Source organism: Hypanus sabinus, chromosome 9 (assembly GCF_030144855.1).
Source record: "Hypanus sabinus isolate sHypSab1 chromosome 9, sHypSab1.hap1, whole genome shotgun sequence".
NCBI classification, from domain to species: Eukaryota; Metazoa; Chordata; class Chondrichthyes; order Myliobatiformes; family Dasyatidae; genus Hypanus; species Hypanus sabinus.
Genome location: NC_082714.1, coordinates 23397603 through 23410102, shown reverse-complemented (window position 1 = coordinate 23410102; position 12500 = coordinate 23397603). Strand labels below are relative to the sequence as shown.

Sequence of the window (12500 nt, the reverse complement as noted above, 5' to 3'; positions counted from 1 at the left end):
TGAGTGCAACTGGACGATAGTCGTTAAGGCAGCTCATCCTGCTCTTCTTGGTTACTGTTGCCCTTTTGAAGCATTGAGAACATTCCCTCCATAGATGCTGCCTGACTTGCTGAGTTCCTTCAGCATTTTCTGCATCGTGCTCGTGTTCACGTTCCTTATTGTATCCCTGTTTGTATATAATTCAAATGTGCCCATAACGAAATTCCTTTCAGAAAATGTGAGGGCTCCGTAAGAACCTCACACCGCGAAAGGCGCCCGCGAGGCACGTGACCCGGGAGGAGGCGGGGAGAAAGGCGGGCTTGCGCCTCACGTGACCTCCGCGGGGTCCCGACCAATGCGCGAGCAGGGAAGGAGCGTCGGCGTCTGAGCGTGCGTGAATACGCGCACCCGGGGAGGGGGGGAAAAAGGCGCACGAGGAGGGGAGGCCGCGAGACGGGGCTGGAGGACGGAACTGAACGCGAGGGAGGTGAAGCGGGAGCCCGCCGTGCGATCAGAGCCGTGAAATGGCGGATGATAAAGCCAAGGGGGTGAGGCCTGTTGTGGTGAACGCCGATGGAGGGGAGGGTTTGACCGGCAGGTCGGAGTCCCTGACGGCGTAGGCCTGGGGAGTTGGGTTCTGTCTGCTGTACTGCAGGCCTCGCTCGCCTGTGGCTGTTGGACGGCGAGGTTGGGGTTGGATTGAGGGTGTATAGGTCGGCTCAGGTCTTTCGCATTGACTCGTGCTCTGAATCAGTGATGGCGTTTTAAAGTGCGTATCCCTATGTAGAGGACGGGAACCCATCGTCATTTACCGGAGTCTGTCAGGTCAAATGGCCCTGCGTTGATTAGTCTCATCATTTGAATTTTGGCTGCGCCGAAGATCAAGGCTGTGTGGTTGTTTTTGCGGCCTGGGCCTACACACTTCCGGCTGCCAGGATCCCCGGAGTGGGCGACATTTAGCCTTAGTCTTTTCGTCCGCTGGTAACAGACAGAGGCCAGATGATCATCGTATCCGCTGTTGAATGGTGTTATTCGACTGTTGTGTTTCTGCCGTCGGGTTTCCATATTTCGAAACTAACAGTTAAAATTCACTTAAATACATTAATTCGAAAATAGAAACCAGTTAGCTAGAATGGCCCTCTAAATAAGAAATGAAGGCAATGAGTTTAATCTTTTAGTATGCAGACTAATTTCTTCGTGGTTACACAAACGAAAATCTTGTGAGCAGTTGCATTCCAGATTGGATCTCAATTATGAAATGAACTGACTTCAATTATTTTCATCTTTGAAACGTGTACATGGGATTTTGAAGTGCCTGTTAATAGCATTTGCTTTTTGTTTTGGATACTGTGTTAGGGAGGACATCTAGATCTTTCAGTTGGAATCTCTCCTGGACAAAATGGCCCTCTAAAATATGATAGGAAGTTTCTAACCTTGCTATTATAAAAACAGTACATATGAATGTCTTCTAGATGTGTATGTCTCATGTACACCTAGAAAATGTATTTCAGGTATCCTAATTTAAGAAAATGCTTTTAGTTTGGCCATTCATTGGTTTTATGTAGTGTTATAGCTAGAGTAAAGATTGCTAGCAGCTGCACTTTATTGGTTTCATTAACTAGTTAATGGAATTTACTCTGGGGAAAATAGTTTTTTTATAAATTTGGTCAGGAAAGTGTCTCTGCAAGTAATATTCTGAGGGGGCATTTTGTGTACTGGTTTTTTTGTATCAGAGCATATTGCTTTAACAGCATTATGTTGGTTGTTTATCTTGCATTTGAGTGGTTCTGCTTGATATACTAACCAATAATCAAGTTTAGCATATTAGATATACAAAGTTGTTACATCTTGCTCATCACAGCATAAACCATTGAGAGCTATCTTTACGTATTATGACTTGTGAAGTATATAGTTTTGAGGGGTTAGCCATCTATCGTATGAATTGTTTCTGGTTATCCCTGTAAATCTTTCTTGTGGCAATTAAATGATCAGTCATTCACATGGGCTGATTTAGTCTGGAGATCACAGCTAAGATTTGTTTAATGAGAATGTTGCATTCTGTAATTCTTTCTAAGAGTTGTGTGTGCATTAGAAACTATGGTAGCTCCCTGAAGCCAGTAATATTACTTGATTGCCTTTCCTGTTTTATTGTTGCTTTACATGATATGGCAAATCACTTGTGTGCTGTGTCATATGACATGGGCAATCATGGTGTTAACCATGATAGTTCTTGGCAATTTTTTCTATAGAAGTGGTTTGACATTGCAGCCTTCTGGGCAAACTCTTTACGAGAGAGGTGGCACCAGCCATTACCATCCCTCTTCAGGGATCATCAGCCTGGTGTCAGTGGTCACATAATCAGTACTGCAATATGTACCAGCTGTTTTTAAACAACCATCCGCCACTACTCCTATGGCTTCACGTGACCCTGATTAGTTTGGGGTGGGGGTTGAGTTGATGCTACACCTACTGGCTAATGGAGGGAAGGAGTGCTTTATACCTCCTTTGGTAAAAGTGCATCTCCACCCTACCATCCTATCTATTATATATTCACGTTATTTGTAGTAGTAAACTGTTACCACCATAAAAGATTCTTTTCCCCTGCATTGTTGGCATCACATTAAGTTGTTGGGTAGGATATTGAATATTATCAATAAAAATTAAAAATTATGTACAGTAGATTTGAAAGCTAAGTTATAACTATATACCATTGACAGACCTTAATTTGGAATTGAAACAGGTGAGTGCCGCTGGCTTCTCCAGTTGTCTGTAACTTTTGATTGAATACTTTTCTCAATTCTAGTGGAACATGGTTTGTACAAAATAGCACATGTCCTCTTCTCACTTTTGAAGCCTTACTGTCATTAGATAATACTTGCCTCTTTTAATGTGTGCTATTTAAACAGCCATGTCCTGGGGGCGGGGGGATCAATTAGTGTTACTCGTTTCAGAAATGTACCGCATTCTCTAAGGAAATGTTAGAGTTGTAGACTTTATTGAAAAAGCTTTAAATTTGATCTGAAGTGATTTCATCTTCTAAAAATTAAATGTCACAAAGTTTTGCATTTCATTAAAGAAAGACTTGTTAAGTAATAAACCACTTTTCAAATAAAAACATGATTACTTTGAAGGTATGTAGCTCAGTGCATGATTAAACAAATAACAAGCAGGTGCTAATGATCAATGAGAACTGAAACAAGCCAGTGTAAAAGGAATCAAACTGGGTAAAGGACAACTGAACTAAAAGGTATGGCAGATGTTACAGTTTAACCTTCAAATGATCAATTCTTACACCATGGTGAGAGTGAGCATTGCAACAAGACACGAGGTGGTCATCCTGCATCCACGAGGTCTCTACCAAGCAGAAATTTTGTTGCAAACAGGAGTTTCAGGTTTATTATCATTGGCATGTGACGTTAAATTTGTTAACTTAGCAGCAGTTCAATGCAATACATAATCTAGCAGAGAGAAAAAATAAATAAAATAATTGATTTATTTATGTATATTGAATAGATTTTTTTAAATGTGTAAAACCAAAAGTACTGTATATTTTAAAAAGTGAGGTAGTGTTCACGGGTTCAATGTCCATTTAGGAATCGGATGGCAGAGGGGATGTTCCTGAATCGCTGAGTGTGTGCCTTCAGGCTTCTGTATCTCCTACCTGATGGCAACAGTGAGAAAAGGGTACACCATGGGTGCTGGAGGTCCTTAATAATGGACGCTGCCTTTCTGAGACACCGCTCCCCAAAGATGTCCTGGGTACTTTGTAGGCTTGTGCTCAAGATGGAGCTGACTAGATTTATAACCTTCTGCAGCTTTTTTCAGTTCTGTGCAGTAGCCCCTCCATACCAGATAGTGACACAGCCTGTCAGAATGCAATCCACGGTACAACTATAGAATTTTTTGAGCATATTTGTTGACATGCAAATTTCTTCATTCTCCTAATAAAGTATAGCTGCTGTCTTGCCAGCAATCCAAGCTTTTCTGAAAATGCACTAAGAAATGGACAAGGTTGAGGATCAGAAATGCAGTTGGCAGCCATGGAAGTAGTGCTGCAGACAAGAGATACATCAAACTGATGCCCCTTCTATATCAGAATAAATGCAGCAGGGTGATTGGCTCTGATCTCACAGAAACCACTGGAATCTAAGTTTGTCTGTAGGAAAGCTGTAGAGTGCTGTAGCGATGAGTGTCTGCAGCCAACAGTGAAGCATGACGGGTTCTCTGAAGGGTTTGAGGCTGCATTTCTTCAAAAGGTGCTGGTGATCTAGTCAGAATTAATGGAAACCTCAATTCAGAAGGCTACAAGCAGGTTCTCATCCATCACATAATACCATCAGGGATCACCAATTTCAATCTGCAGCAGGATAATCTTCCAAGAACATGACAATGGTCATAAAGAACCATCTTTCAGGGAAAAGCAGTTTTGTAATGGGTGATATGGCCCAGAGCTCAACATTGAGGCCTTACCTGGAGAGACAGAAACAAGTGAGATCGCCAAAGTCCACAGAAAACTATGGCATGTTCTCCAGGATGCTTGGAACAACCTAGCAGCCGAGTTCTGTCATAAAACTATGAGAGTACCAAAGAGAATTGATGCAGTTTTAAAGGCAAGGGATGGTCACAGCAAATTTTGATTTAGTTTTTTACTGTTTACTGCTCTTTATAATAAGTTTTTTGTTTTTTAGAAACTTTCATTATTTTTGAAAGCATCTTTGCTTTACAGACTTTTTAAAAACGTGCCTAAGGCTTTTCCACAATGATCAGCAACTTGATCCACTGTTACCAACTTTTCTGGACACCAACTTTCCAAACTAACCCTGTCTACATCCTCTAAATTGTTATACTGCTGATCTGATTTTGAGAACTGGATAAGCGGAAATTTCCTGTCACAAAATATTCAGTCTGCAGAGTTATTGTCTTTGGTTCTTGTCATAAAATGCCTTAGCCATTATCTCATTATTCATGCTGAATGAAGTGGAAGCAAACATTTCTTATCTTTTTCGAGTTGCACTGGTCTTTTCTGCCAGTGGGATCCTTGTGTAATTTGTGTTTGGAGTTTTTATCAAGCTTTGAATGGCCTCCCAGCTTTTAACCTTAACCAAATGTCAATTGCCTGTACCTAAGTGCACTATTCTGTTCATCTGTCCTTGTGCTTTGTGACCTTAAATGTCTTCCATTTAGGCTGTTTGTTTTAACCTTTGTTTTCAAAGACCCCTGTGTCTGTCCAGCTTTGCAACCCTGTGAGATTTCCATCATTGGTCCATCTTTTAAAATTTAATTCATTATTCCTGTACAGGCTTTCATCATAAATGCCTTTGGTTTCATAGTTCTTTGATATTTTTATTAAAAAGGAATTCACTGAGTCAATTTGTTACTGCCATGCTTAACTGTGCTTGAGGTTTTCGCCAAGCCATTGCTAAGGACAGTTTAAAATTACTACAATTCAGGACTTGCATGAATCCTAGGCTGTGTAGCACAGCAGATTTCCTATCTGAAGGGTATCACAAACTTAGCAGAATATGGTACTTTTGTGGTTGAAGTTGATAATTGGCTTAATTTCATGATTAACAGCTTAAAATCTGTAACAGTATTTTAGGATTTCAATAAGTTTTGCTTGTCCCTTACTGTAACACTCAAGTTTACAGGGGGAAAAGGAAGATTGTATTTAGTCTAATTAACCATGTCTGTTACTTGCCTTCATTTGTATCACTCGTTGGTGCTGAACAAATGGGCTATAAAATCTGTTATCTTTCAGGTCTGACAATGCTGGGCTTTGGCGCTCTGGCAGAGAAAAATGCAATATTTTTAGTACATTTTCAATTATTGTTCCTTTTGTTGAAATCCTGTCTCCTTGTGAATTTATGCAGCCTTAACATTTAAACTTTTTATTTTGCCAAGTTGAGATAGTAAAATCAAGGTGTTTTTAATCCTACACTTAGGAAAACGTGAAAAGCGAAGGAAATGACCACAGGAATGATCATGTTAACCTGAAGGTGGCTGGTCAAGATGGGTCAGTTGTACAGTTCAAGATAAAGAAGCAGACGCCATTGAGTAAACTGATGAAAGCATACTGTGAGCGACAGGTTAGTATTAGTATGTTGGAATATTAACTCTCAGCTCTTAGCAAAATTTGGTTGTTCTAGCCGCCTGGATGACAAATGCTTATCCTAAATTGAATTATTCTATTGCAATATTTTCTGTGTGTGGTTTTTCATTTATGGCGAACAAAGCATGAGTTTCATATTGGTGTTTAGGCTCAGATCAGAATGATGAGCCTAATTTTCTTTCTATAATCCACTTGGTTTTCAGCTCATTGGCTCAGAATTTTCAGTAAGGGTCCTACAAGGCATATTTGTACCAAAAATTAACATGCTAACTTTTTTCTTGCTAGTGGGTAGCCTACTGTAGGCAACAGGCTTTCTGGTATAATTTAGTGGAGGAATTCTATTTGAAAAGGAGGGAATTATTCAATTTCTTTTTGGAATCCAGGGTAACTTTTCCATTTATATATTGGAAAGGGGTAACTTTAAAACGAGCATAATTGTTTTAGTTTGGTCCTAAGGCTGCTTCTGGCTGTTGCAGAAAGAACCTTTTTTTCTCCCCTTGTATTTCTTTATTCTAGAGACTTCAGGCTTCAATGTTATCCCCAAACTATTTTCACTTACCTGGGCATCTAAGTACAATTGTATTTTGACAAAATAACACTGCTAGTAACTAACGAGCACATTAGCTGACCAACTTAAATAGTAATAGAATATGTAAATGTAATAACAATTATGCAGTAGTTAAACAGCTTGGCTAAATCCCATATTTTCAAGAAATTGTCTTGTGATGGCCATAGAGCATTACAGCTTAGAAATGGGCCCTTTGGTCTATCCAGTCTGTGCTGACCTGTTTTTTTTTTTGTCTAGTCCCATCTACCCACTCTCAACCATTGCTTTCCATGCCTCTTATCCATATATCTATCCAAAAACCTTTTAAATGTTGCAGTTGAACCTGCACCCACCACTTGCACTGGCCGATTATTCCGCAATCATTACCCTCTGAGTAAAGTTGCCTCTCAGTTTCGCCTTAAATATTTCACCTTTCATCTAAACCTACAACCTCTAGCTCCAGACTTGCTCAACTTTCCACAGAAGCCTCCAAGTACAGTGGATTCCAGTTAATTGGGTCAAATCTGGACCAGTACATTTTGGCCCAATTAATCAGCCGCCCCATTTAGCTGAAGTTTCATGAAAATAGTTAAAGTATAAAACAAACTATCATATATGTAGCAAATTGCATGTTTAAGTGAAATATAGAACCAATTAGAACACTACTAATAATATAAAACTATTCCTAAGGGTTATTGAATTCATCCAGCTCTGCTGCTGTATTATTTTGATTATAAATAAAATTAGCACAGATACCTAGTGCAGATAATGGACTGCTTTCATGTAATGCTTTTGATGATTGCATCCTCCAAATCTGCATTCTCATTGTAACATTCAAGATGATTGTCAATACCTTCATAGTACCTAACTTGTTGAAATAATGAAATTGTTTCTTTTTGTCTTGGCTGTTTCTGGTGTCTCCAAGCCTCAAACCACAGTAAGCAAAACAGTCCTGAATTGTCTTGCTGCTTTTTTTCGCCACCTATCAGTGACAAAAATCATTGCTTTTTAAACAGAAACATGCAATGATACTATTTTAAAACAATTAGCTCTAAGCACAATAGCCTGATTGGTGTGTACTGTGCTGTTACTGTATGTTCTAATAATGAGACGTCCTAGTTGGTGAGGGCCCTTAATGATAGGTGCAGCCTTTTTGAGACTACTCCTCTTGAAGCTGGAGCTTGCTGAGTCTACAACCCTCCGCAGTTTTATTGATCTTTTGTATTGGCAATGCTAATACCAAGTTATGATGTAACCAGTCAGAATGCTCTGCACTATACAGCTGCAGAAATTTGCAGGAGCCTTTTGCTTACATATCAAATTTCCTCATTCTCCTAATGAAGTAGAGCTGCTGGTGTGATTTTCTGTGACTACAGCAACGTGTTGAGATCAAGATAGATCCTCAGATGTTGACACCCAGGTAAATGAAGCTTGGTTTTCTCTATGACCCCTCAATGAGGACTGGTGCACATTTTCAAGACTTCCTCTTCCTGAAATCATAATCAGTTGCTTAGGCTTGCTGATGCTGAGTGTGAGGTTGTTGGTATGATAGCATTCAACCAGCTGATCTGTCTCACTCCCATATGTCTTCATTGCCATCTTTGTGGCTTTCACACTTGTTTTACCTTTACACCTTCTGAGTCTTTATTTGCAATTCCATAATCAATGTTGATCTCCTCAAAATGAGGTGGAGGGAAAATCCTTTTTTTGAACAGCAATATATCTGAGCCCTAATATAATTTACAAAATGCAATGGACTAAATTGTGGGAGCTTATGCTACAGAAATAGTCTAGATTTGTGCATGTTTATGGACTGAATATAAAGCTATTTCATATAGTTCCTTGCATCAAGCAGAAAAGTCAGATAATTTCTATGTAATGAATTTATTTAGAACTTTAAATGCCCAAGATCCCAATAGCTCAAATGTACATTCTTCTCTACATGATGTGATCAATATCATCCACAAAACATACTGTTAATCTGGGAGTTGGGTGGGCCACCCCCCCCCCCCCCCATCTACAGTCCCTCCAACTGTAGAGCCTGCAAATCTGAAACAGAATCTTGACAAAATAATACTGTGCTTGTTTATGACTACAGCCTTTAACTGTCAAACCTAAATAGCAAAGGAATATTTAAATAAACTTTTATACAGACGTTATGTGACTTGGCCAGCTCCTGAGGCTAATTTTAAACAACCAGGGAGAACATCTCAATTAAGGGATAAAAAGTGGGAGAACGGATCTAAAAGTGAGCAAATTGCCAGGACTTGATGCTGCACAACAGGGATTTAAAGGAAATGGCTGCAGAGATGGTGCACCCATTGTTTGAATGTTTTTTTCAGAACTTGTTAAAATCTGGGTGCCAGGAAGATTGGTCAACAGCTAATGTGACTCTGTTCAAAAAAAAGTAGAATGACTGGAAGAACGTTTTAAGAACTTTTATGAAGATTGTGGAATCCATAATCAAAGAGAAAGTAGCTAAACATTCAAGAAAGTGGAATATAATTGAACCTAATCATCAGGTTTTGTAAAAGAAGTATTTGACATTACCTTGAATTCTTTGAAAATATGATGAGTTAATAGATGGAAATCTGTAGATGTAGTGCATTTAGATTTCCAAAAGGCATTTGACAAAGTGCCACACAAAAGGCTGGTGCATAAATCAACATTGGTATGGGAACTGTTTTAGAATAGATTGAAAATTAGCTCTCAGAAACTGGAATTGGAATAAATGGCAGGAGTACTGCAAGGGTCGGTTCTCCATCAGACTGCAGGACTGCAGTTCTTTGCTACTTAAAGACCTGTAGGATGAGATGGCATGCAAGGTTTAAAAATTTGCTGGTTATATGAAAGCAAGTGTAGGTGCAAATGACGCAGATTGGATAGTTTTTAACTGTTATGTACCAGAGTACAATGAAAAGCTTTGCATGCCATCCAGACAGATTTGCCATACATAATTACATCATGGTGGTAAAAAGTGCAGAATATATTGTTGCAGCTACAGAGAAAGTTCAATGCAGGTGGATAGATTGCAAGGACCACAATGAGGTAAATTGGGAGATCAAGATTTCATCTTCTAGGGTAAGAGAGGTTTACTCAGAAGTATGATAACAGCATCATAGAAGCTGTCCTTGACTCTGGTGCATGCTCTCTAGCTTTTGTATCTTCTGTCTGACAGGAGAAATGAAGAGTGTGACTAGGTGGCAAGGGCTGTTTGCTTACATTAGCTGCTTGTCCAAGATAGCAGGACTGCATTCAATGGGGGAAAGCTAGTTTGTGGACTTGGTTGTGTTCACAACTCTGCAATTTCTTAGTCACGGGCAGAGCAGTTACAGTACTGGGCTGTCTTACATTTGGATAGAATGTTTTCTATGATGCTTGCTGAGGGTATGATTTCTCAGAAGTAGAAGGATGTTTTATTTTGGTTGCATCCATGTGCTGGACCAAGACATTGATTATATAGAAGAACTTGAAGCATTCAAAACATGTTTACCTTCAAGTGTCATTAATACAGGTGGATGTATACTCCACCCTATCTCCTTAGTCAAAGATCAGCTCCATCTTGCTGACATGAAGGAAAAGGTTATCCTGACATGCCCCTATACCCAATCTCCATGTACTTGATACTATGATTTTGAAAGATTGAATGGGCAAGACTAGCAATTGGAGTTTAATGTGGGGATATGAAAGGTCGTGCATGAGATTTCAGAATGATGGAACTGCAAGTGATGTACAAAGGGATCTAGTGTTCTAGTGCATGAATCACAGTTAGCAACAGGTGGGTCAAGCAAGTCTTTTAACACATTGACCTTTGTTGCAAAGGGATTGAAGTTTAAAATTAGGAGGTTTTGTTGCATTGTACAGATTGTTTATTGGGCCTTGTCTGGAATCCTGTGTGCGGTTTTGTTCCCCTATCTAAATGGGAAGGCAGTACAAAGGAAGTTCAAATGAGACAAATGGGACTGCAGATGCTAGAATCTGGAGCAATGTATCATCAGCTGAGAAACTAAAGAAAAGCAGCTGGAATCTTAATGAACAGTCAGTTTGGAGTTTGGATTGCAGTAGTTTTGTATTTTTTGAAGTTGATAGGTTGACAGGATAAAGTTGGAACCAAAATCACAAACTTGTTCTTTGAGGGTTACCAGATGGGAAGTCATTCGGATAGTCATGTTTACTCAGTCAAATGGTCCATCTTTCTGAGGACCACTACTTCTAGAGCAACTAGAACAGCTTGGTTGTGTTGAGACCACGGTTACATTGTTGAGGGAAAAAAAACACATCTAAAATATAGTGCTAAGTATCAGCTTACTGAAATGTCTCATTATGCTGAATATATGCTTGCAGGGCTTGCAGATCAGACAGATCAGGTTTCGCTTTGATGGGCAGCCGATAAATGAAACCGATACACCAGCTATGGTGAGTAACTTTTCTTGGATTGAAAGTATTAGTATGCTGAGTAGATAATCTTAATGTTTGCCCTTTTATTTATATATATATATTGTTGCATTCTTGTAGAAAGAACCATGAAACATGGGCTACTTTGCCAATGCAGCTTCTGGTTTCTAGTCTACATTATTTGTCCAGAATCAGCTTGTCTTCTAGGTTGCTCGCTGCCCTCCAGCCTATTTATTACTGGTTTGACACACCCATTCCAGATTCTAAGCACTTTTCTTAGAATAGATCTGCAATTGACCCAGTTAAAGTCAATATTGAAGTTAATGAGCAAATTGGTATTTAGAATTGTTTTCCTTGAAATCTAAAGAGTTGATGTAAGTTACAGGGAGCTTGGTGGTAAGTCTATAGGTTCCATTTACATGTTCTGAGCTGTCTTCCCATTTATTTCATTTGTTATTATGGCTCTTGTGTTGATGATCCTTGCTGTTTACTCATTTCTATTAGCTATTGATAACTTAGCTCCTGCCCAGTTTTATTCCCATATCCTTTATTTTCCTTGTGCTGTTTGAAAACAACTGTTTGGGGGAAGGTCTTGCTCCAAAAGGGTTGACTTATTCAATTGCTACACATGATTTTCAGCATTTGGCAGTTCTGTTTTCAGGTTTAGTCACTACTAGAACAAGCTCATTGTGAAATCTACATGCAGGCTACTTGGTTTACATGGTTTGCTGTAGATTTTGCAGTAATTTTGTACCTGATGGAAAATGTACAGTTGAAACTTGTATTTTGTTGAATGTTTAATCATGGCAGAATCAGCTGCATTTTCATTTGTATATTGGAAGAAATCCTAGCACAGCTCTTTCATAGAAGACATAAGAATTTTGAACTGGATGTTTAAGGAATCAACAATTTTAACATGAGGCTCTCAAAGCCAATGGTATTCTGTTCAGGCAATGCCTGCACTTGCTGCATATGTGAAGGATACACTTAAAGTTGGATCTGGATAGATCCAGCATGCATTATTTAGTTGAATTTTAAGTATTGCATGAATGTTTGATAGGAGATGAATATATGGAAAGGGGAGTAAATCTGGGCAAGAAATGATCATTTTAATTGATGAATGTTGATAAATGGTAGAATGATTTCTCTTCTCTTTGGCAGTTGGAAATGGAAGATGAAGACACCATTGATGTATTCCAGCAGCAGACAGGCGGACTCTGCTAACCTCAGTAATTTAATGTAAATAATGTTCCACACAATGTACATGTTCTTCAAACATGCTGTATTTTACTCTATTCTGAACGATTTGCAAAATTTGGGGATTTGAGGTGTTAGAAGTTGTTTAAGGAGCTGTGTGTCATCTTTGCAATAAATTTGCTTTTTTTTGCATTGTTTTACTTTCTGGAAGCATTTTGTTTGTATTTTGGATTAATCTCAATAAAGTTGATCTTGTATGTACAATGTTTGATT

At 39.0% G+C, this 12500-nt stretch overlaps 1 protein-coding gene across 1 annotated transcript; it reads left to right on the top strand.

The window, feature by feature from the left end:
• Window positions 1-368: 368 nt before the first annotated feature.
• On the top strand, window positions 369-12491 carry LOC132399174 (small ubiquitin-related modifier 2-A-like). The gene is made up of 4 exons (XM_059979257.1): window positions 369-527; window positions 5922-6065; window positions 10980-11051; window positions 12192-12491. Exons 1-4 carry the CDS (start codon window positions 504-506, stop codon window positions 12252-12254), a joined length of 303 nt encoding a protein of 100 aa, XP_059835240.1. The 5' UTR covers window positions 369-503; the 3' UTR covers window positions 12255-12491.
• The last annotated feature ends 9 nt before the right edge of the window (window positions 12492-12500 follow it).